The sequence below is a fragment of the Cucurbita moschata genome, unplaced genomic scaffold (assembly GCF_002738365.1).
Source record: "Cucurbita moschata cultivar Rifu unplaced genomic scaffold, Cmos_1.0 Cmo_Scf00002, whole genome shotgun sequence".
Taxonomy (NCBI): domain Eukaryota; kingdom Viridiplantae; phylum Streptophyta; class Magnoliopsida; order Cucurbitales; family Cucurbitaceae; genus Cucurbita; species Cucurbita moschata.
The window spans coordinates 4,823,407-4,843,947 of record NW_019268518.1 but is presented as its reverse complement, the minus strand read 5'-3'; the positions used below and the strand labels follow the sequence as shown (position 1 = coordinate 4,843,947).

Here is a 20,541-nt window from a genome sequence, read left to right as displayed (position 1 = left end):
AAATAAATAGCAAAATTTAAGCTATTTTTATAATTTAGTTTTTTAAATTAATTGAGAGGGGCCTCGAAGTCAAATTAGAGTGTTTGTGCTTGTTAGTTGACCCGTCACTAACATTCTCACGAACGGAAAGGGATTCCTCGTTTAGACGGGAATTGAGATTATTTTTTTTAGATAAATTGGATCAGAGACAGGATTATATTCTCTGTCGCCCGCTTAATATAAATACATTTTCAATATATATATATATATAATTAATTTTGACTTTAACTGTAATGCGAAATATATTGATTTATTAAGATTTTTTTTTTACAATTTTTTAATAAAAAATATATTAAAAAATCAAAACTTTAAAATAAATAGAGAATTTAACGATGATGAAAAATAAAATAAGTGGTAGAATACACATAGACATCTCTATTAAAACCTCACATGGCTCTCACAACGAACCTATTTATTTATTTATTATTTATTATCAAGTTTTTTCCTTTAGAAATAAAATAAAAAAATGATTCTTCAATCTTTTAGTGACATCACATTTTTCATTATTTATTATAATTTAATTAATTAAAATATTAACATTTGGAATCGTCGTTCCCAGATAGTTGAATTAAACAAATAAAATATACGACAATTCATTACAGGCCATTAACAAAAACGCTCGTTCGTATTTACAAATAATAATAATAATAATAATAAAAAAGACTTTCCCAAATAAATGGAAACATTTATAGTAAAATTTCATGCAAAAAAAAAAAATATATATTTTTTTTCTTTTTTCGAATAGAATCCACTATGTTTAAAATAAGTTGAATTACATTATTATTTTCCAACTAAGCCAATATAATTTATTTATTTAACGAAGGAAATTAATTAAAACCAATTAATGATTGGGTGCCTTCTATTAATAATTTAAAACTACTATACATTTATAAATTTTAATCCCTTAAATTTTAGTATTTATAATTTTAAATCTTTAATTAATTTCAATTATTTATTTAATTAATTCATGATAGTTTTACGAGCGGAAAGTTTTTATAACAGGTTTGGAAGGGTTGAGTTATGAGCATTATTTGGGTCATTCGGGTTGTCAACCCAACTAGCTCGAAATTTCGGATTGGTCCAAAAAATTCACAACCTGATCATACTTAATCCAACTCTCGAGCAGTCCTAAGAAACATACCAACTTAATTGTAGAATCCTCGTAAACAGATGGTGTCTCTAGTTTGACGTTAAAATGTAATTTGACATAATTTTTCATCGTGAAATTGAAAAATAATTTATAGAATTCATTGTAAAATAAAAAAAAATTAAAAAGAAAAAGTGAGATAAACGATAAAACGACATGTCGACCATGGGATGTTAAGATGAGAGCAAAACAGAGGAAAATAACTCGACAGGCAAAATTCCAATAGCAGCCTCCATGGGGTTTAACCGCGGTTAGAAGAATTAACCCAACCACGGTTAAATACTGGAGATCGTGTTAAGTCTCCTCCTTCCCTAAGATTTTACTGTTTGTCTTTTGCATTTGAGGACCCACCAGTTTCTCTCTCATCTTTTATCTCTCTCATCTTTTATCTCTCTAGTTTCAGAGAAGTGGATAACAACAAAAGCCTCAGCACCGTCACTTCGTCTCTCTCTCTCTCTCTCTTTGTGCTGTGTTTGAAAAGTTTGAGCGGTGAGGAAGAGGATTTTCAATGGATTTCGGAAGGTAATATTCAATTTCAGGAAATGATAGAGCGTAATTCTTGTACTATTTCGGCTTTTTTGCTGGTTAATTTTGTTGTTTTTGGTTTTACTGCTGTTTTGATATGTAAACTTGATTCAAGGAGCTTGAAATTGCGGAGTGATATCTCTTTTCAATCTGATATGAACGTGGTAGTGGTTGTGGCGCTATCTGTTCATGATTTTTTGTTCATCTGCTGAGTTTTAGTTTTGATTGTGTTGATCCGTTGCTGTGGTTATTGAGTCCGGAGTTTGCGGTTGGATGTTTTTGGTTATTTTTTACTTTCTGAATTGTTTGTTATCGACTGAGATATGCGTTTTTTCGGCATGTTGTTTTGACGAACTATAGGCGTTTTGTTTGATATGAACTGCTGACTTTCTTTGCAAGTTCTGCCACTTGTCCTCTTCTTCAACGCCTTTGATCCTTACGTTACTGCTTGATTGTCCTCATTTCTTTCTCATTTTTCGGGGATGGGATAAGATTTTGATTGACTCCGAGTTTCTCGATCTAAAAGCAGCAGGTCATCTTTTTTCATTTAAAGCGAAGAGTTACAGTCGGCGTGAACATAAATTCATGTAGACTCTCAAGTCTATTTCTGTTTCTGGTCATAAAGGATAGTTTAGTTTTGCTTTAGAGATGGAGAAATTTGCTGGAAATTCTTGGGGGAAGATTATACTCGAATGAATCAAACGTGGCGTTTCTTACACGCAGAGTTTAGAATCTTAGTGTTAAGGGTATGGATTGGAAGCGAAACTATGAGCGCTTGAATTTCTTGCAATCCGACACTCTATGTTGATTTCTCCTTTTTTGACGTTGAAAATACATCTCACGATAATTAAATCTTGGATCTATTTTATATTATCTTCTGATTCTCTTTCTCTTCTTTAATATGTTTTTATTTATCCTTTCTTCAAGTCTGCTAGTATGAATGTTTGTTTTCCACACTGAAAAATATTTAATTAATCGGATTAATTCGCTTGTGCATATAGCTATATGTTTCTTCTACGCTTCGTTTCTTTTATTTATTTAATCTGATGAGTTTGACTTTATTATTGTTATTTTTTTAAGTTTTATATTGCAGCCATAACCAATTCAAAGTAATCGTGCTTCTTGAGGTAGCATTTAAGTTTCTAACGAAGTATTGGGTTGTTAATTTTTCGACAGGATATCATGAATGAACGATTTTCTGGAATGTTTCGCCTGAACTTTAAATTCTGTGGACCGTAAAATCCCTGTTTTGTTTGAACAGTGCTTAGATAAGAGATCAATCCATCCACCACCAATTGGTTTCAAGCCAACGATAGTGAGGTTATTCCAATGATGAACACCATGGGAATCTTTGAAGATATTGGCTTTTGCCAAAATCTTGAATATTTTTCGGCTCCTTCTGGGGAACAAGAGACGGGTCGGGAGCATGAAGGAGAGGCTACTTTGGAGGAAGATTATAGCGATGAAGAGCTGGATGTTGACGAACTTGAGAGAAGGATGTGGCGTGATCGGATGCTTTTGAGGCGACTCAAAGAACAAAGCAAAGAGAAGGAAGGGGATGATAATTCAAAGCAGCGTCAATCCCAGGAGCAAGCCCGAAGGAAGAAGATGTCTCGGGCTCAAGACGGTATCCTGAAATATATGTTGAAAATGATGGAGGTTTGTAAAGCTCAAGGTTTCGTTTATGGGATCATTCCTGAGAAAGGAAAGCCAGTGAGTGGAGCTTCTGATAATCTTCGTGCCTGGTGGAAAGAACGAGTCAGATTCGATAGAAATGGCCCAGCAGCCATTACCAAATATCAGGCTGATCATGCAATTCCTGGGATCAATGATGACTGCAATACAGTGACATCCACCCCCCACACTTTACAAGAGCTCCAAGATACAACCCTTGGATCACTTTTGTCTGCTCTGATGCAGCACTGTGATCCACCCCAGCGTCGTTTTCCATTAGAGAAGGGAGTTTCCCCACCGTGGTGGCCTACTGGAAACGAGGAATGGTGGCCTGAATTGGGATTACCCAAGGACCAGGGGCCTCCCCCTTATAAGAAGCCCCATGATCTGAAGAAGGTTTGGAAAGTTAGCGTTCTCACTGCTGTGATTAAGCACATGTCGCCCGACATTGCCAAGATTCGCAAGCTTGTTCGTCAGTCTAAATGTTTGCAAGACAAGATGACTGCAAAAGAGAGTGCTACATGGCTGGCCATTGTAAACCAGGAAGAAGCCTTGGCCAGGAAATTGTATCCTGATAGATGCCCACCTGTGTCGATCTGTGGGAGCGGATCTCTTTTAATCAGTGACAGTAGCGATTACGATGTTGAAGTAGTGGAAGACGAACCAAATATCGAAACAGAGGAAAGGAAGCCTCATGATCTCAATTTCTTTAATATGGGGGCTCCTGGACCTAGAGAGAGGCCAATGATGCCACCATTGGGACCTCAGATAAAGGAAGAACTCATGGAGAACAGTTCAAACTTTATTCAAAAGAGGACTCTGATTACTGATGAGTCAAGTACAATGATGCCTCAGAAGATATATACTTGTGAATATTCTCAATGCCCATATAACAGCTCGCGCCTCGGGTTTCTCGACAGGTCTTCGAGAAACAACCACCAGTTGAACTGCCCATTTAGGAGTGATTCTTCCCCAATATTTGGCATCCCAAACTTTCTAACTAACGATGATAAATCATCTCCAGTTCTTCCCTCCTTTAACCATTCCAAGCCTCCTAGCCGGCCTATGAACCCAACTCCACCCCTCAGAGTATCAGGCCTTGGACTTCCAGACGACGACCAGAAAATGATCACTGACCTTCTAAGTTTCTACGATTCTAACCATCAACAGGACAAGATTTTGAATTCCGGGAACGTCGAAGCAAGAGCCGATCACAACCAACAGCTGCCAAAATTCCAACTCCAAGTTGATGATAACTTGTATTGCCAAGGAGCAATGGTGGGGGGAAGTAGCATGCCAATGCAGCTCCCTGATTTCTCTTCCACAAAAGTCCCATTTGACGAATACAAGACGTTCGATTCTCCTTTCGGCATGTATCCTAACGATAACATTCCCGACTTCAGATTTGGTTCTCCCTTTAACTTGGCATCAATCGATTACCCAGTAGACCCACCGTTGCCAAAGCAAGATACACAATTGTGGTACCTTTGAGTCGAAATTACTTCAAGCTCGGATGATCGGAAGTAAGCCCAAAGGCCAGCCATCTTCATGCCATTAAGAAGGTGCATTTTCTTCCCATCTATATGCTAGTTGTTTAATATATATATATATATATACATACATACATATATATACGCGTCTGTGTGAGAACGTACTTAGATGTTCTACAACTACAATCTTTTTAAGGCTTTTTTACATATAATGTAGGATATAATGCTACTGAGTGTAGTAGTAAAGTTAAAAAAAAGTTCACTAATTCAGGAATCTTAAGCTCTCAATTGATACTGTATTTCTGGGAACTTTTAGTCGTGAATGAAAGTAGCTGTTGCTTTTATAATGTTTATAATTTTGGATACTTTCTTAAACTAGTTGATGGATTATTATTTTGTTTTTTTTCTGAGCTGCAATATGTCATTATATCCATCAAATTCCTTTTTCAGTTATTTAATGAAAGGGAGATTGAGATATGTCAGCCTCTATTCTATAAGATTATAATTTTAAATGGTTGGTTACTTTTATTTTATTTGTTCATCTTTTTACTTTTGACCTTTTTCATCTTTTTATTTATTTTATATTTTTAATGACCTTTTTTCGGTCAGTATATATATATATATATATATATTTTTCAGATTTGGGTTATTTTATCCATTAATATATGCACGGCTATATGAGTTCTGTTTCAAAATGGTTTTTATACCATTATCATTAGGGTGATGCATAAATAATTTAATATATGTATCTACTGAAGAATATATATATCTACTAAAAATCTAATATATAATCTAATATATGTATCTACTGAAGAATCTAATTATCCTGGATCTTTCATATACATATATTTTACCCATTAATAAATTTAAAAATGTATAAAAGAATTATATATATAGATTATATCGAGATGTTTGAAATTTGATCTTTCAGTAATATTGCTACTTTTTTTTTTTACTAGTCCAAGAACAACTCCATTGGTCATTTTAAGATCAAACCACTATGATCTTTTTGAACCGATTGACTGACGATCAAACACTAAAAAACACTAAAAAAAATTGGGTTAAGGATTATACAATTTGGGCATCACACTTTTACTACAAATTTAAATAATATAAAAAAAGTATTAAAAATCACAAAACTTATGTTAAAAAATTATTTGAATAAAGAAAATTAATGTTTCTAATAAGGTGGGTTCGATTTCAATTTAATGAATATTCTTTGAATCTATTCAATTATAGTGCTGTTATTATGAAGATATATAATATAAAATTGTCGAAAACTTAAAAAAAAAAAAATTTTTAAAAATGAAAACACTAGATTCACAAACTTTGCCCTTTTCAATATTGGTATATAATGAAATTTAAGTTGCCAACCAAAAATAAATAATCCACAAGGGTTTAATTGTAAATTCATAAATGGTATAAATTTTTTTAAGAAGAAATAAATGCATCAAAAGACAATTACTATTTGTTTGGAAGTAATTTTTATAGGATGAAAATCCCGTTTAAAACCATAAAATCGAACCTTGAGTCGATTTAAATGATTAAAAACATGTTTGAAAGTAATTTTAAGTATATCAAAAGTGATTTTAACCACTTTATAACTAGTCTTGAACATGTATTTTCACCCGAGAATTAAATCTCAATTCACATCTCTTTCGAAATAAGTTCATATGAAACAATCTCAACTTCGATCTTCAAATCTTCGCATCTAATAATGAATAAATTACGAACAGAGGGAAGTGTTAAACATTGACTTTGTTTTGTCTTTCTTCCCCAACTCCTATTCTCCTTTCTTTATTCCCTAAAATGCCTCATTTTTCAATCCAAATTTTAATAACTAATCCACAACTCTCATGATGTAAGTCCCTCATTCCAATCCTCTTCCTTTTCTCTCATCATTCAACTACCTCTTGTCCTCTTCCTTATCAATTTTCTTCCACCAAATATTCCCAGATTCCTTCTCTTCACCCTCCTGGGTGGTTTCTTCATCAAATTTTCGAGCGAAAATGATACAGCAAGCTCGAAAACTCTCCGACGAGTATGAGATATCGGACGTTATAGGGAGAGGAGGATTCTCAGTAGTCAGGAAAGGTATCAGTAAGTCCAGAAGAGAGAAAAAGGAAGTAGCTATTAAAACACTAAGAAGAATTGGACCATCAGCTTTCATGGGATGTCCACCAAATCGAAATGCTCTCAAGAGTGTGACTTCCATGGTTCCTACAAGAAAGTCTATGATTTCTGATGCTCTATTGACAAATGAGATTTTGGTAATGAGAAAGATAGTTGAGAATGTCTCACCTCATGAAAATGTGATTGATCTTTACGACGTGTATGAAGATTCGAACGGGGTTCACCTCGTGTTGGAGCTTTGTTCTGGAGGCGAGCTTTTCGATAGGATCGTGGCTCAGACGAGACACACTGAAGCTAAAGCTGCTGCAGTTGTGAGACAGATTGCTAGTGGTTTGAAGGCTCTTCATGAAGTCAATATCATTCACCGTGACTTGAAACCCGAAAACTGTCTCTTCCTCGACGAAAGCCAGGACTCTTCCTTGAAAATCATGGACTTTGGATTGAGTTCTGTGGAGGATTTCACTGACCCAGTTGTTGGATTGTTTGGTTCCATAGATTATGTCTCACCAGAAGCACTTTCCCAAGGAACAATAACCTCCAAAAGTGATATGTGGTCTCTGGGAGTGATTTTGTACATCCTTCTCTCAGGGTATGTAATGGAATCTCCTTTCTGCAAGAAAAAAAAGGTCAAAGTTCATTATTCTGCAGCTCCTATGCAAAATGAAGTGAACTCAAATAAATTTCTTTACATAGGTACCCGCCTTTTATCGCTCGGTCCAATCGAGAAAAACATGAACTGATCATGGCTGTAAGTGATCTTCAATTATGTTGTCAAATCTATAAACTTGTATGTTAGATTGTTTGCAAGAAAATGTGCTCCTTTTGTGAATCTTTGGTTGAATGCAGGGAGAGTTCAGTTTCCATGAGAAAACTTGGAAGACGATTTCTTCTTCGGCTAGGCAACTGATTTCGAGTCTGTTGACAGTTGATCCTCAGAGGAGACCGAGTGCCCAAGAGGTACGAGGGGGCTTGGCCTTAGTGTAATTTGCTGGATTGCTTGTGAGCCTAACAAATTTCATGACACAGCTTCTAGAGCATCCATGGGTCATGGGTAATTCAGCCAAGCAAGATCAAATGGATGCTGAGATTGTATCACGACTTAAGAGTTTCAATGCCCGACGCAAGCTTCGAGCTGCAGCGATAGCTAGCGTATGGAGCAGCACGATTTTATTGAGGACAAAAAAGCTAAGATCTTTGTTGGGGTCTTATGATCTCACACCTGAGGAAGTTGAAAGTTTCAGACTCCATTTCAAGACAAAGTAAGTTTGCTATAAATGCAATGGCTTACAATCATCTAATGGCATACTAATCTAGTAACCTTAGTAGACAAAATTAATGAGAAATGATTAATTTGCATACCTTGCAATAAGCAGATGTGCAAAAGGGGACAATGCTACTCTTCCTGAATTTGAAGAGGTGCTGAAAGCAATGAATATGTCTTCACTTATCCCTCTTGCACCTCGAATTTTCGACCTCTTTGACAATAACCGGGATGGAACAATTGACATGCGCGAGTTACTTTGTGGATTTTCGAGCCTTCGTAACTCACAAGGCGATGATGCTCTTCGCCTATGTTTTCAGGTGCGTATTCAATTACAAAAATACACAACACCCACATACACAACATTCATAGAGAATTTAATCCTTCGAATGCTACTTAGAACCACCTTTAAAAGAAATCTAAGTTCCAGAGAGGCAAATTCATGATCCTTTAGAATTATTTTAGACAGTTGCATCAGTGACTAGAGAAAGGGCTACAACTCCATCTCGAGGCTAAAAGTTGCAAAATCCCTTTTTCTGATGCCTCTCCTACTCTCCCACAATGTAACAGCTCAAGCTCACTCTTATCAGATATTGTCCTCTTTGAACTTTTCCTTTCGAGCTTTCCCTCAAAGTTTTTAAAACGCTTTTACTAGGGAGAGGTTTGCACACCCTTATAAAGAATGTTTCGTTCCCCTCTTCAATCGATGTGAGATCTCACACACAAAGACTCCTCTTTCTTGAATTCTTCGGATAAACTAATTTTCACACCAAACATACAAGAGTGAAGAATGAAGAATCAGGAAAGGGTGTCTTCCCAAAACTAAGAGTCATCACTATGCAGCATAGAGCACGAAATCAGACCTTACTATATCATAAGGATAGAAGACTATTTAAGGATTTGTCATAAGACTCACAGGACGCCAGTTCCATTCAAATCATCATTAAACCTCAAAACTTTTTGGCCTCCCTCCAACATTGAATGCACAGCCATCCCTCCACAATTTCAACAGCTCATCCACATATTAGCCAATACTGTTTATTGTTACTGCAACTTGTAGCCAATGAGCACGAACCTTGTTGCTGAGAATGTCCTGCACATAGAAAACATTGTTACCGAATCCATTACTTTGCGAACATACTACAATCACAAAGCTTTAATGATTATTATGGTTGATAGATGTACGATACAGATCGGTCCGGGTGCATCACAAAGGAAGAAGTTGCATCAATGTTGAGAGTAATGCTCCTTCCTTGATTTTTGCTTCATTCATGTTACTTGGTATTATGCTTTTTCTTTTGTTTCTTTAAGCATGATGACCTTCATAATTTTAAACAGGCTTTACCTGACGATTGCCTTCCAGTGGACATCACAGAACCTGGAAAATTAGATGAAATATTTGATTTGATGGATGCCAACAGTGATGGAAAGGTTACCTTCGATGAGTTCAAAGCGGCCATGCAGAGGGACAGCTCCCTCCAAGATGTTGTCCTGTCTTCTCTTCGCCAATAAATTTTTAGCTTGCCATGCACACCATCAACATTTCAGTAACAGATCTAGACATAATTTCAAAATTATGTGTCCATTGTGAAAAACAGATCACCAGTAACAAGGGGCAGCGGAAGTATTTTATGTTCAACTTTTTTAATGAAATTCAGTTAAGTGTGACTCTATTGATATAGAGAAGAACTACAGAAGATTGTATACTTCAAATTATTACTCAAGAACTTAGTTCAGCAAAAATCAAAATAACCCAATAAGGCAGGAAACACATTCGACCATTTAATTTTTCATAGAACATACCTAAAGGATAATAATAACTTGCTTAGATTTGCTTTCACTTGCTGACCTGATATCTCACCTGAATTGAACTGCACCGGCTCCTTTTATTTATTGATGGATAATATCATTAATTTGGACTTCTTGAACTCTTCCCACTTTAGATTCTTCCCTGAAAACTAGTTATATAATAAAGAAAGACAGGCAAAGTAAAAGCAATAAAATAAATACAGAGGTTCATCCCAATGTACTTTTACACCTTATTCCATTGGGTCACCAAGATCTGCTACAAATCTTCATTTTCTCCCATTAGACATTTAAACTTCAAAGTAGAAAACCATGAACTCTTTAAGTCAACCTCCCCAAATGAGACATCTAAATCGAGAAATTTTGACCTTCTATAGTTGTAAGAAAGGGTCCTTTCAGTCTTTAAGCATCACCCTAATAGCAACTTAGGAAGCCAATCTTCAAAATCCTTGGGAGGGCACCAAACTAAGCTGAAAGGTTGGCACATGAAATTTCAGCCCTTGAAAGCGAACAGACAACGAAAGAGCAAATGGTTGAGCAACGCTTCATTTTCTCAAATACATAGAGCGGGATCTTTGTGGATGTAAAGAAACCAGAGGATCTTAATGCTCTCTGCCTCTTTAGGCTATCATGGTTCACCAAGCTTGAAATTAGGTCCCTCCCTTAGAATATTTGGAAGTCAAGAACATAGGATATTGGTAATTTAATTAGTAGTCCAAGGGATTTCGATAACCATTAAGCTAAATCTAATGCCCTTGACACCATGCTTAAATTATCCTACAAGGTTATCTGTCTGCACGTCCTTAAATGGATATTAGCACAAGACCAATAAAGATGCCTACTTCAAGTGCCCAAGTGATAACGCGATAGTAAATCCGGGGCCTTTGTTACCATACTACTAGCCAGTAAACTATCTGATCTTTAATAGCTAGGTATTGTCATCAAAGCGTGCATTGATAAAAGATTGGACGCCACATAATGATTAAGAAAAGGGGGGGTGGGGAACTTTTGCTCATTGAATTCCTCTATGCAATAAAATGAACATCAACTTTGCATAACTAATGGAAATTAGATACAGCGCACATTTAGCAGATTATACAACAGAATAGAGCATTCATAAACTAATTATTTATAGACGAGGTAATCAGCTGCTTTTGAACAACAAAACGGAGACTACAAATCATTACTATTTGTACCTCTAGTGTCTTCTCTACCTCTCTCATCTGTGCTGCCAATACAACTATCCATATTGGACAAATTATGTTCCATCAAGGTCTACTGACTAGTGGCCTTCATATCCACCCACCTCTGGGGCTCATCCTCCAACGCCTCAACATCCTCCACCCAATCTTCCATGTTCGCACCAATGGTTTCCAAAAAAACAGGGTCAAGTGCATCTATTGAGCACCTTGTTTTACAAGTCTCCAGTCTCCTGCTTGGGGCACAAGTGGAAGAATATAAAGATAATTTTTCCTTGGCTTTTTTTTTCATAGTATACAAATCCTTACCCCTATTCTTATGGAGAAATTGAAATTTATCTTTTCCAATAAATTTTTTTGTTCAAATGTTGTAATTTTGCAATACAATCCAAAGAATAATGATTCAACACCTAGTCTACAATGCTATACATATCACCAATTTTTTAAATGATGAAGATACGATGTAATGTTCGTCGTTCATGCAACCCAATTTTAAGAAAATCAGAAACAAAGGCTCCCCAATTGACATATCAAACTGACACAAAATACAATAATCCTAACTCCTAAGCTAGCATGGTTTCCCTTCAACACTAAAAATCCTTGCCAAATAAAGATTGAAGAACCATCATGAGTTGGTGTACAAAGTACTTTGGGCTAATGATAGAACCTAAATGTATAGAAATGTAAAGATAATGGAACTGTAAGATAACGAAATATTCGAGGTAATTGGAACCTCCCTTTCATGAGCACTCTCACTCGAGCCCTAACCAAATTCACTGAATCAATTCTTCCTTCCCCATTTCCGAGTACCCCCTATTTATATCCAAATACCATAATTAACTCTCTAATTATTTATTAATAGACCCCTGTAATATCCTTAACTTACTTCTAATGGCAATCCTAAGTTAACTATGGTGGTGAATCAGTTATGATAATGCATGGCGACGCGTAGAAACTTTTAACTGAGTAGAAAAGTAGCATATGAACAATTCTCAGCAACAATTTATAACTTTTTGGATTAGTCAGCAACATAAAGTCACTTAATGGGTCCGAGCTTTGGACTCTGGAGTATGATCAGCAATGACCAGAAAAGGATGCTGAGGTAGGTTAAAATAATGAATTTTAATTTTGAGTCCACATTCGAATCAATAAAAGTAAAAAGTGTAAGCCATCTGCCAAATACTTTAGAAAATTTGAAATTGCGAAGTTTCATGAATGGCAGTTTGTTTGTGGAACATCTGACTTAAGGAAACTCACTGCCACAAATATTCTCACCAACATTTAGAAAAAAAGAAAGAACATCCAAGTTACCTCTCCTGGAGTTGCAAGTTATAATGAGCAAATGCAAGGTCATTCATCTTCTGCTTTTCAAGCCGGTTCTTCTTCTTTGAATAGATATATTTGAACACACTCAAGCTTTTACGACATTGTATAATGGTGCAGCTCTGACTCAATATCCTAACGGCCAAGCGTTGTAAATCCGGGTAATCAGTTCCATACAATGACCACCAAGTAGCTAAAAGACATAACAACGGAAGTTAACAGTTAGTAATGTAAGATTTCAGAAAAATATTTTAGGTTGAAAGTAACCTGGGGCCAATGAATCTCGACCATGTAATGCCACTGGCCGCCCAAAATCTCCAACAGCTTCCTCATAGAAATTTATGTTGTTTGTAATCATAACCTGGGATGTTATATCTGGCTCTAAGGCTTCAATGCAATCAAGTAAACCCTTTTGAATAACTTTGCTGGGTACGAATGTAGTAGGACTATAGAATATCGATGGATTTAGGTAGTATGCAGCCAAATGAAGAGAGCTCTGAAATTCCTTCAGCAAAACATGGTCAATGGCTTTCAAATATGGCAAGTAGACAGATTCCTTCTGGTTGAAAGCGAGCATGACATTGTCCTTTGCTTTTTCAAATGCATCATATATAAACCCGGCAGATGGCCTCTCCTCTGATTCAAGAAATTGCAGCACAGAAAGTAAGGGTTTTGTTCCCATTGTAATATGATCACACTTTGACCAGAAGATTGGATCAGCTGTGATCTTTGCCACCTCAAGTCCAGCCCCGGACTTCGACAAATTCGACTGCATCCAAGCACCACTGGTAAACATCTGACAAATATGGTTTTTCAAAGAAAAAATGTTTTGCAGAGTCAAGAAGATGGAGAAATATCTTGAAGATGCAAGTTGAATAATCTCTCTTCCACCACTTCTCTTTTTTATCTGATTTAGGACCCAGACATCGTTGTATATGAACTGAACTATCCTCTTTGCTTTCCCAACAACCTCTTTTACTTCTTCCATTTTCTCAATTTCCTCGAGGATTAACTCCACACAATGTGCAGCACAAACACTTGAGAAAAATGTCTTGTATTTTTCGACCAAGAGTGTACCTGCAGCTTTAAACAAGGGAGAAGTATCTGTTACAAAATTGACGATATTCTTCAGTCCAACTTCTTGAACAATGCTGTCAAATAAATTTAGAAGCCCTTCCGGTGATTCTGATATTTCTGATAAATCAACAGATTTAAGGAACATGGTACCCCTAGGACAATAGACAAAAAAGTTTATGACTACAGAACCAGTTCTATCCATCCACCTATCAACCAAGACTGAGCACCCTGTAACCTCCCAAGACTTTCTCAACTCTTCAACATACTCCCCAGCATCCTGGACACTTCTGTCGAGCAATTTACCCATCAAAGAATGACAGGTAGGCATCTTATAACCAGGGCCTACAGCAGCAATGGCATCAGCCATTTGTTGGAAATGTTGTGTGCTTACTGCACTAATAGGTATACCAGCTTGGTATATAAATCTGGCAACAGCCCTATCAGCTTGTTCTATGCTTTCTATTGTCGAGGTGTTCTGGTTAACAGATTGAGCGACAAAAGATGTTGGAAAAGGGTGTTTCTTTTTCCTTTTTGCTTTCTTAGTAACACTTTCCAATACCTCCTTCCCCTTTCTCTGGAAAGAGCGTCGTCGAGTATTCTGAACTCGGTGTACCCCATCATCTATTTCTTCCCTACTCGGGAAGCAGGATGCTGCATTTTTGCTACCCTTATTCAGCCGTTTCAGCTTTGCCAAAACTTTAAAACCTAAAAGTTGTCGAATCTGCACCTTAACTTCTTCTGGAACTTCCTCACAAGGAGTTACATTTCCTCTTTCCCCAGCAAGATGTTGCTTTAGTCTGGATATGCCACCCCCAAGCATAACTTTATTACAGTATTTACATTTAATCTTCTGACGACCCCCATTGACCATAATTCCATGAGCCCAACCAGGATCAGAAGCTCGTGGAGGTGCCATACCCTGTTTAAGATGTTCAGTTACTCAACTTTAATGTGACTAAATTCTTATTAAGAGGAAATTCGATCAACTTTAAAACCTTATAAACAGAACAAGCCATGCCTGCCAGTGCAAACAGACCCACTCACTCGTTTTTCCTTGAATTTCATATCTGTGAGAAGCTCCTCAGACTCCTCCATTGGATGTTCATAACCTGACTTATCTGTTGAATCAAACACAAAGAATAAAATAAATAACTAAAAGATAAATTAAATCGTGTGAACGAGCTAAAGAGTATGGTTTATTCACTGAATTCTTGAAACAATGTGAAACAAATACGATGGTGTTACCAATGTAAGTGATGACCAAAAGTTCAGAGAAAGCTTTCAATCAGTCTGAGGTTGAATATCAAGCAATGTAATGCTATACATTTTACCAGACCATTTTATTTCCCAGTTTATTATATTAGATCTTGCCATGACCCCAATCATTTCCACGGACATTTACTTTCAAATTAAAACAATAAAATCCTAAAAGCATAGCTAGCATTCTACACCAAAGAACAAAATCATTTCCCTGATGAAAGGATGAACAATTAAAATGTACAAAATGAAAGGGGAAAATCAGCATAATCAAGAAAATAATAGAAATGAAAACTCTTTGGATCTGAACATGTCTTCTATGTGAGTTCTTACAAGGTCTGCCTCCATTAAAAAACATTATATGTCATGCACTGTATATTTCCAAAGCCCATTTCTAAAATGTAGTAGTATCCTTGTACCAAAAGAAAGTATATACTGTCATATTTTCTAGCATTGCAAACCGCATAGCATCACATACAACTATGATAATAAGCAGTAAACATGTCTCAACAAACTCCTTTCGACTCATATTTATAATGCTTTAGCACCAGATACTTGCATGGTCTAATCAATTAAAATTACCCTGTTCATCCAATATTTTTACTAAATTCATATCTGAATGTGTCTGAAAATGCTCATTATGAAGCCTGGCTTCCATGCCCCAGATGCAGGAACACAAACCAGCTCACTTGTTCTTTTTGGACAATCCACGTGCAATAGTTGGTGGCCCCTTGGGCCATTATTTCTTATACTTTGGATTATGATTTCACTTCACCTTATGGAATTGCTTCACTCCATTAAAGAAACTCGAGTAACATTTCGACACACTGAGTGATTCAACTTTTTGATCAAACTATTACTATTTCACTGAACAATTGAGAAAATTTATAAATTCCCAAAAGGTAAAGCTATGCTGAAAAAACTTGAAATTAAAAAACAAACACTAGTTCAACTTGATGTGAATGTCAGACAGTAACGTTCAATGAATAGGAGATTATTATTCAGAGAAGCTGAATTTCGAGAGAAGGCAAACCAGTGTACATTGACATGCTTGTACATTACAATGATAAGAGGCAGAAGTTGAGAAAAGAAGCTCAAATAAAAGGAAAGAGGTTCATAGTTAGTAATCAAAATGACAAACAAAAGCAGGAACGGAAAGTTCATCTGCAGAGGAAGTTCAAATCGAGTGATTGTAATGCAAAAAGAAAATAATCGAATTGGGCAGTTAATTTGTTCTTGATTTCTCAGCTACACATTCAACTTTCCACAGTGTTGGAAAATAAGTAAATCAAAATTCAGCTCACTTACTCTATAACCAATGAACTCGAAAACACCATGCTGAATCCGAAATTGCCGGAGTCGGAGCGTAATCCGGCCAAGCTTTTGAGAACTGAAACAACAGATCAAAGGAGCTGAAATTGGAAGATCAAAGATCAAAGACTCCGACCGTAATCCCCAAGCCCAGACGTAGCCGAAAAATCAGTATGATTTCGGATAGCTCCTAATCTCGAAATTAAGAAAAGATAAGTTTCGGCTGGAAAAGTCAGAATCCGAAGAACGAGATAACGATCGACACGTTTCACAATTCATGGCTACAGTATCGTTCCACCTACTTCTTGTTCTTCAAGAGAAATATTTCCATCTTCAAGTCGCCTTCCATAAAATTTATTGGATAAACATTGATTACCCAACAAGAATATCACTTAATGGTGCATCACTAAATCAGCTACTACTCTCGTATTCAATCCGTCCCCTAATCATGAGCATGGAAAAAAAGTATGTTGTCAAAGTGAGTATAACTTAACGATAATTGACATGTTCTTTTTATTAAGATCAGAAGTTCGAATCTCTAATTTATATTATTTTTATACCATTTTTAAGTGTCGTATTTAAAGTGAATCTAAGTGCAACGTTTGAACAATTATACGTTTAAATCCCTCTTTTTAAAATAAAATGCGCTTGTTCACGATCTTATACTTCGTTAGCATCTAGGGTTCCACAAACGAAACTAAAAACGGATTCATTCATACATTTTGTGCATAGTAATTATGAAATGAGAGAGAATTTTGTTATGCATAAATTCTATTTGCTCGATAATAAGGATGAGAGTATTTAGACGTTAAAAAATGATCATTTAAATAAATTATAACCGAGAATATGGTTGAACCTAACGTTTCAGCTAGTCATAGCTTGCAAAGGTATTTACGCAATCATTAAGATAACTTGATCGACACAATATCAATAATCTTCCTTTTCTAGATAGAGGAAGAGTGGCTCATTTTTTTCAACATTTTACACTAGAAGAACAATAGTTTTAAAGCGTTTGGAAGATTTGAGAACGAGCTTTAAGAATTTATTATAATAAGCATCTGTTAATCGAGCTTTTATCTATCTTGATTTCATTCATTTGTATTGGAGTTAGTTCTTCTCATTCGTGTTGAAATTCCTTTTGATGGGTTTTTTTTTATTGAAGAACTTGAACCTTCTTTTACATTTTTCAACGAATGCTCGATTCTAATTTCAAAAACCTTACAGAGAATTAGATGTTCATCCCGAACAAGCATTTAGTGGGTTACATCAATAAGGCTACAAGCTTAGAAACATAGGAGCCAATAGAAAAAATTGCATTAAATTTGTGTCCTAATGGACCGAGTAGCTCTAGAAACATGGGTATAAGCTGTATAAAAAGACATGACCTTGCTCGTAAAGGTAACTAAAGTTCAAATTCTCACCCGTACCAAAAATTCGTCGTGAATTTAGGTCAAAGAGCACCTACATACACTGAAACAAGAGGAGAAAATTGAAAGTAACGCAACTTACCAACCACAAACAAGCAAGAAATTAAACCAAAACTTCAACTAAGACAGCTCTTCTAACCTTTATAGGAAGTATTGATGAATCTGAAACTGACACATGTAGCAGATGTTAATTCAATGCAAAGGGCTTCTTCAGCATCACGTTTAGGGCAGAGGGTTTCTTAAATTTCAATAGCCCTTTGCCTTTCTGCTCCTGCTTGCTGCACGTGAATTCCTTGTGTCGTCTAGCAAATAAAAGCCAGCAACACATTCCCTAATAATAATTTGGCCAATATCCCTTGGTTGGGCACAAATCTAGCTCAAGATGTACTAACTATTAAGTATCATAGATAATATAGAACGTGCTCGAGAAACAAGTGTGCAGTTGGTTGATGAACTAAAGATCGAGATAGCCTTCACCCTCTTACCCTCTTTTAAGTTTAAGAACTTTCGACTTTAAGAAGAAAAAATATCCATAAATAAGAATACGAAACAAAGGAATTAATGGGAAATAGAGATGTATTCAATGTGCTTTACTTCCTAAACTATAAAATTCAAAAACGAATATTGTTCTAAAAACATAAACGCACCAAATAATTATGTGAGATCCCACGTCGGTTGGGGAGGAGAACGAAACATTCTTTATAAGGGTGTGGAAACCTCTCCCTAGCAGACACATTTTGAAAAACTTGAGGGGAAATCCGAAAGGGAAAACCCAAAGAGAACAATCTGCTAGTGATGGGCTTGGACCGTTACAAATTAACATGAACATAACTCAGCTACTTGAGATAGTGCACTTTAAACCAAAAGATCAGAAGTTCATATCATAACGTTCACACGGTTTAAACTCAAAAAATAAACCCACCAAATATAAAATTCAGCAACATCATTTAATTCAAAAAAAAAAGAAAAAAAAAAAACAAACAAACAAATGGGGCCTAGCATATTTTATTTAGAAAAAAACAATTAAATGCTTGCCTCAGAAACACTTTTTCCATTGTGGGCAAATAAGCATCTTAAATTACTCACAAGTACTACCAAATATTATATAAACGATCTATAAAAGTAAATAGATCCAGGATTTCCCCATCATATGTTGCTAGAAAGTGACCGACTAATTAATAAACCGAAAATGAATATGAACCTTCCTCAACCTGTGTGGAAAGCACATTGATTATAAATGAATCCAACTACCATTGCAACATATGAAGAGAAAAGATGAACCCACATGTCATCTCATGACAAGAGATGGTGCTCTTAAATTTCAAAATGTCTAGGCTTCATAGCTTTACAAGATCCAACAATCCAAAATTTGATCTACAAGACTAAAAAATGTACCTTCGTACATATAAAAGATCAAGTGCCACAGTTCATTTAAAGTTTCTGAAGATGTTGAGCTTACTTGCCAAAACATGTGAACCTTCAAAACATGGCCATGGATCATGTGAAATGCAACAGATGTACCTCTTCTACATTAAAAACTAACCTTCCTTCCATCTACACTATAAAAATGATCATAACATACTAAATCATCAGTCAGCCACCAACATTTACAACAAACTTTCAGTCTATTTTCTCCTTCTTTCGCATTTACCACTTCATTCTTATATTGTTTTGGCTTTTGCATTATCGAACAACAATGAAGAAATTTTCTATTGTAGCTCACATGTCTCTACTTTTCGGAATTTTCTTCATCATACTAATGATTGGTAGAAGTCTTGATGTAACAACTCGCTGGGATCACAGTAAGATAAATCATCATCTACGTGATTGTGGTTTACATTATCTATTTATTGTGTCATTCTAGTTGTTGAGAAAACGCATTTGTATCCCTATAACTACATCGATATCTTTCTCTGATTTAGATATGGCATTTAAGCTTTTAAGTGTGATGTTTCAGTGAGCTACAATGCAGAAGATGCTCACAGAACAGATGGCAGTTTAAGGCAAGAGGAGGTATTGTGTGTTTTCTCAGCCCACATTTCTTCACCTAGTTCAAAACATTTTGCTAGAAAATTTACAGAAAAAGATAGCCTAACTGGGACAAGAACAGGAAAAATATGAATAATAGATGCTTACTCGAGAGCACGTCGAACAAGACGAACCATAGCAACACGCTAACAAGAGACCATTTAAAGAAATTCACTGCAAAAGAGAAATCATCATTCAGTTTCTTTGTCATGCGTGCCTGTGCAGGAAAAGGCTAAAGAAGTACTTGGTATGGAGTTATACCCTACAGGATCCAGCCTCCCAGACTGCTCCCATGCATGTGGACCATGTTTTCCGTGCAAAAGGGTGATGGTGAGCTTCAAATGCTCTGTTGCGGAGTCATGTCCAACTGTCTACAGATGCATGTGTAAAGGGAAATATTATCATGTTCCATCCAATTGAATTGAGCAAAAACTCAATCTGGAGGAATTTGCAGCAAAGAACAAAGCAATTAATGTTTGAGTCAGCAGTAAGAACTGATATGGCGACTATGGAAGTATTATAATCTGAGACTACAGTCTCTTTATTTCATTGTATCGAGATCATTCTGTAGGAGAAATAGCTGAGGCAACAAATTTTCAAGCACAGGAAGTTCAAATAGGAAGTTAGAACTTGGTTCTTTTTTTTGTTCAGTCGAGCACAATATCATTTCCTTTCTTATATAAGTCTAACTGTAATGAAATCTAGTTTATCCTGTTCCGCAACTCTCTAGGCTTTCTAGTCAAGAACGTAAAGTCGAACCGAATTAGAAAAACAAACCAGAATAAGAGGATAAGCCTGTAAAGTTTGGAATGTCAGAGGCATCTACATCTATGTTTTCACCTGC

At 36.0% G+C, this 20,541-nt stretch overlaps 4 protein-coding genes and 3 long non-coding RNA genes across 13 annotated transcripts; 3 read left to right on the top strand and 4 right to left on the bottom strand.

The window, feature by feature from the left end:
• The first annotated feature begins 1,524 nt into the window (after nucleotides 1–1,524).
• On the top strand, nucleotides 1,525–5,272 carry LOC111460973 (ETHYLENE INSENSITIVE 3-like 1 protein). 3 transcript variants are annotated; one of them, XM_023104393.1, is made up of 2 exons: nucleotides 1,525–1,708; nucleotides 2,973–5,272. In XM_023104393.1, exon 2 carries the CDS (start codon nucleotides 3,041–3,043, stop codon nucleotides 4,874–4,876), a length of 1,836 nt encoding a protein of 611 aa, XP_022960161.1. In that variant the 5' UTR covers nucleotides 1,525–1,708; nucleotides 2,973–3,040; the 3' UTR covers nucleotides 4,877–5,272. The 3 variants fall into 3 exon arrangements, with proteins under 3 accessions (XP_022960161.1, XP_022960147.1, XP_022960153.1); XM_023104379.1 differs by having other exon boundaries at nucleotides 2,888–5,272; XM_023104385.1 differs by lacking the exon at nucleotides 1,525–1,708 and adding an exon at nucleotides 1,793–2,457 and having other exon boundaries at nucleotides 2,888–5,272.
• Nucleotides 5,273–6,547: 1,275 nt separating this feature from the next.
• On the bottom strand, nucleotides 6,548–7,304 carry LOC111459347. Its single transcript, XR_002713277.1, has 2 exons — nucleotides 7,177–7,304; nucleotides 6,548–7,095 (listed from the first exon to the last, which is right to left on the bottom strand). It is a non-coding gene; the product is annotated as an uncharacterized LOC111459347 (long non-coding RNA).
• Nucleotides 6,856–10,201, top strand: LOC111459304 (calcium and calcium/calmodulin-dependent serine/threonine-protein kinase-like). The gene is made up of 7 exons (XM_023102149.1): nucleotides 6,856–7,597; nucleotides 7,702–7,756; nucleotides 7,855–7,965; nucleotides 8,035–8,267; nucleotides 8,382–8,589; nucleotides 9,449–9,508; nucleotides 9,608–10,201. The coding sequence occupies exons 1-7, from the start codon at nucleotides 6,885–6,887 to the stop codon at nucleotides 9,779–9,781; spliced, it is 1,554 nt and encodes a 517-aa protein (XP_022957917.1). The 5' UTR covers nucleotides 6,856–6,884; the 3' UTR covers nucleotides 9,782–10,201.
• Nucleotides 10,202–11,073: 872 nt separating this feature from the next.
• LOC111459278 lies at nucleotides 11,074–16,612 on the bottom strand. Of its 5 annotated transcripts, none has more exons than XM_023102110.1 (5): nucleotides 16,240–16,612; nucleotides 14,719–14,787; nucleotides 12,865–14,593; nucleotides 12,586–12,790; nucleotides 11,074–11,507 (listed from the first exon to the last, which is right to left on the bottom strand). In XM_023102110.1, the coding sequence occupies exons 2-5, from the start codon at nucleotides 14,767–14,769 to the stop codon at nucleotides 11,351–11,353; spliced, it is 2,142 nt and encodes a 713-aa protein (XP_022957878.1). In that variant the 5' UTR covers nucleotides 14,770–14,787; nucleotides 16,240–16,612; the 3' UTR covers nucleotides 11,074–11,350. The 5 variants fall into 5 exon arrangements, with proteins under 5 accessions (XP_022957878.1, XP_022957887.1, XP_022957870.1 ...); XM_023102119.1 differs by having other exon boundaries at nucleotides 14,719–14,783; XM_023102102.1 differs by having other exon boundaries at nucleotides 14,719–14,792; nucleotides 16,240–16,611.
• An 831-nt stretch (nucleotides 16,613–17,443) lies between these two features.
• On the bottom strand, nucleotides 17,444–18,267 carry LOC111459358. The gene is made up of 2 exons (XR_002713279.1): nucleotides 17,809–18,267; nucleotides 17,444–17,703 (listed from the first exon to the last, which is right to left on the bottom strand). It is a non-coding gene; the product is annotated as an uncharacterized LOC111459358 (long non-coding RNA).
• A 977-nt stretch (nucleotides 18,268–19,244) lies between these two features.
• On the top strand, nucleotides 19,245–20,340 carry LOC111459333 (protein EPIDERMAL PATTERNING FACTOR 1-like). The gene is made up of 3 exons (XM_023102190.1): nucleotides 19,245–19,471; nucleotides 19,627–19,682; nucleotides 19,923–20,340. Exons 1-3 carry the CDS (start codon nucleotides 19,366–19,368, stop codon nucleotides 20,115–20,117), a joined length of 357 nt encoding a protein of 118 aa, XP_022957958.1. The 5' UTR covers nucleotides 19,245–19,365; the 3' UTR covers nucleotides 20,118–20,340.
• Nucleotides 19,502–20,079, bottom strand: LOC111459352. The gene is made up of 2 exons (XR_002713278.1): nucleotides 19,959–20,079; nucleotides 19,502–19,871 (listed from the first exon to the last, which is right to left on the bottom strand). It is a non-coding gene; the product is annotated as an uncharacterized LOC111459352 (long non-coding RNA).
• Nucleotides 20,341–20,541: the final 201 nt, after the last annotated feature.

Excerpts from the sequence above, each read along its gene's own strand:
- LOC111460973 (XM_023104393.1), top strand. The coding sequence starts at position 3,041 with ATGATGAACACCATGGGAATCTTTGAAGATATTGGCTTTTGCCAAAAT.
- LOC111459304 (XM_023102149.1), top strand. The coding sequence starts at position 6,885 with ATGATACAGCAAGCTCGAAAACTCTCCGACGAGTATGAGATATCGGAC. Across the intron at positions 7,598-7,701 it reads TTGTACATCCTTCTCTCAGG|GTACCCGCCTTTTATCGCTC; the intron begins GTATGTAATGGA and ends TTCTTTACATAG. Across the intron at positions 7,757-7,854 it reads AACATGAACTGATCATGGCT|GGAGAGTTCAGTTTCCATGA; the intron begins GTAAGTGATCTT and ends GGTTGAATGCAG.
- LOC111459278 (XM_023102110.1), bottom strand. The coding sequence starts at position 14,769 with ATGGAGGAGTCTGAGGAGCTTCTCACAGATATGAAATTCAAGGAAAAA. Across the intron at positions 14,594-14,718 it reads TGAAATTCAAGGAAAAACGA|GGTATGGCACCTCCACGAGC; the intron begins GTGAGTGGGTCT and ends CATCTTAAACAG. Across the intron at positions 11,508-12,585 it reads AACTTGCAACTCCAGGAGAG|GAGACTGGAGACTTGTAAAA; the intron begins GTAACTTGGATG and ends TGCCCCAAGCAG.
- LOC111459333 (XM_023102190.1), top strand. The coding sequence starts at position 19,366 with ATGAAGAAATTTTCTATTGTAGCTCACATGTCTCTACTTTTCGGAATT. Across the intron at positions 19,472-19,626 it reads AACAACTCGCTGGGATCACA|TGAGCTACAATGCAGAAGAT; the intron begins GTAAGATAAATC and ends GTGATGTTTCAG. Across the intron at positions 19,683-19,922 it reads GCAGTTTAAGGCAAGAGGAG|GAAAAGGCTAAAGAAGTACT; the intron begins GTATTGTGTGTT and ends GTGCCTGTGCAG.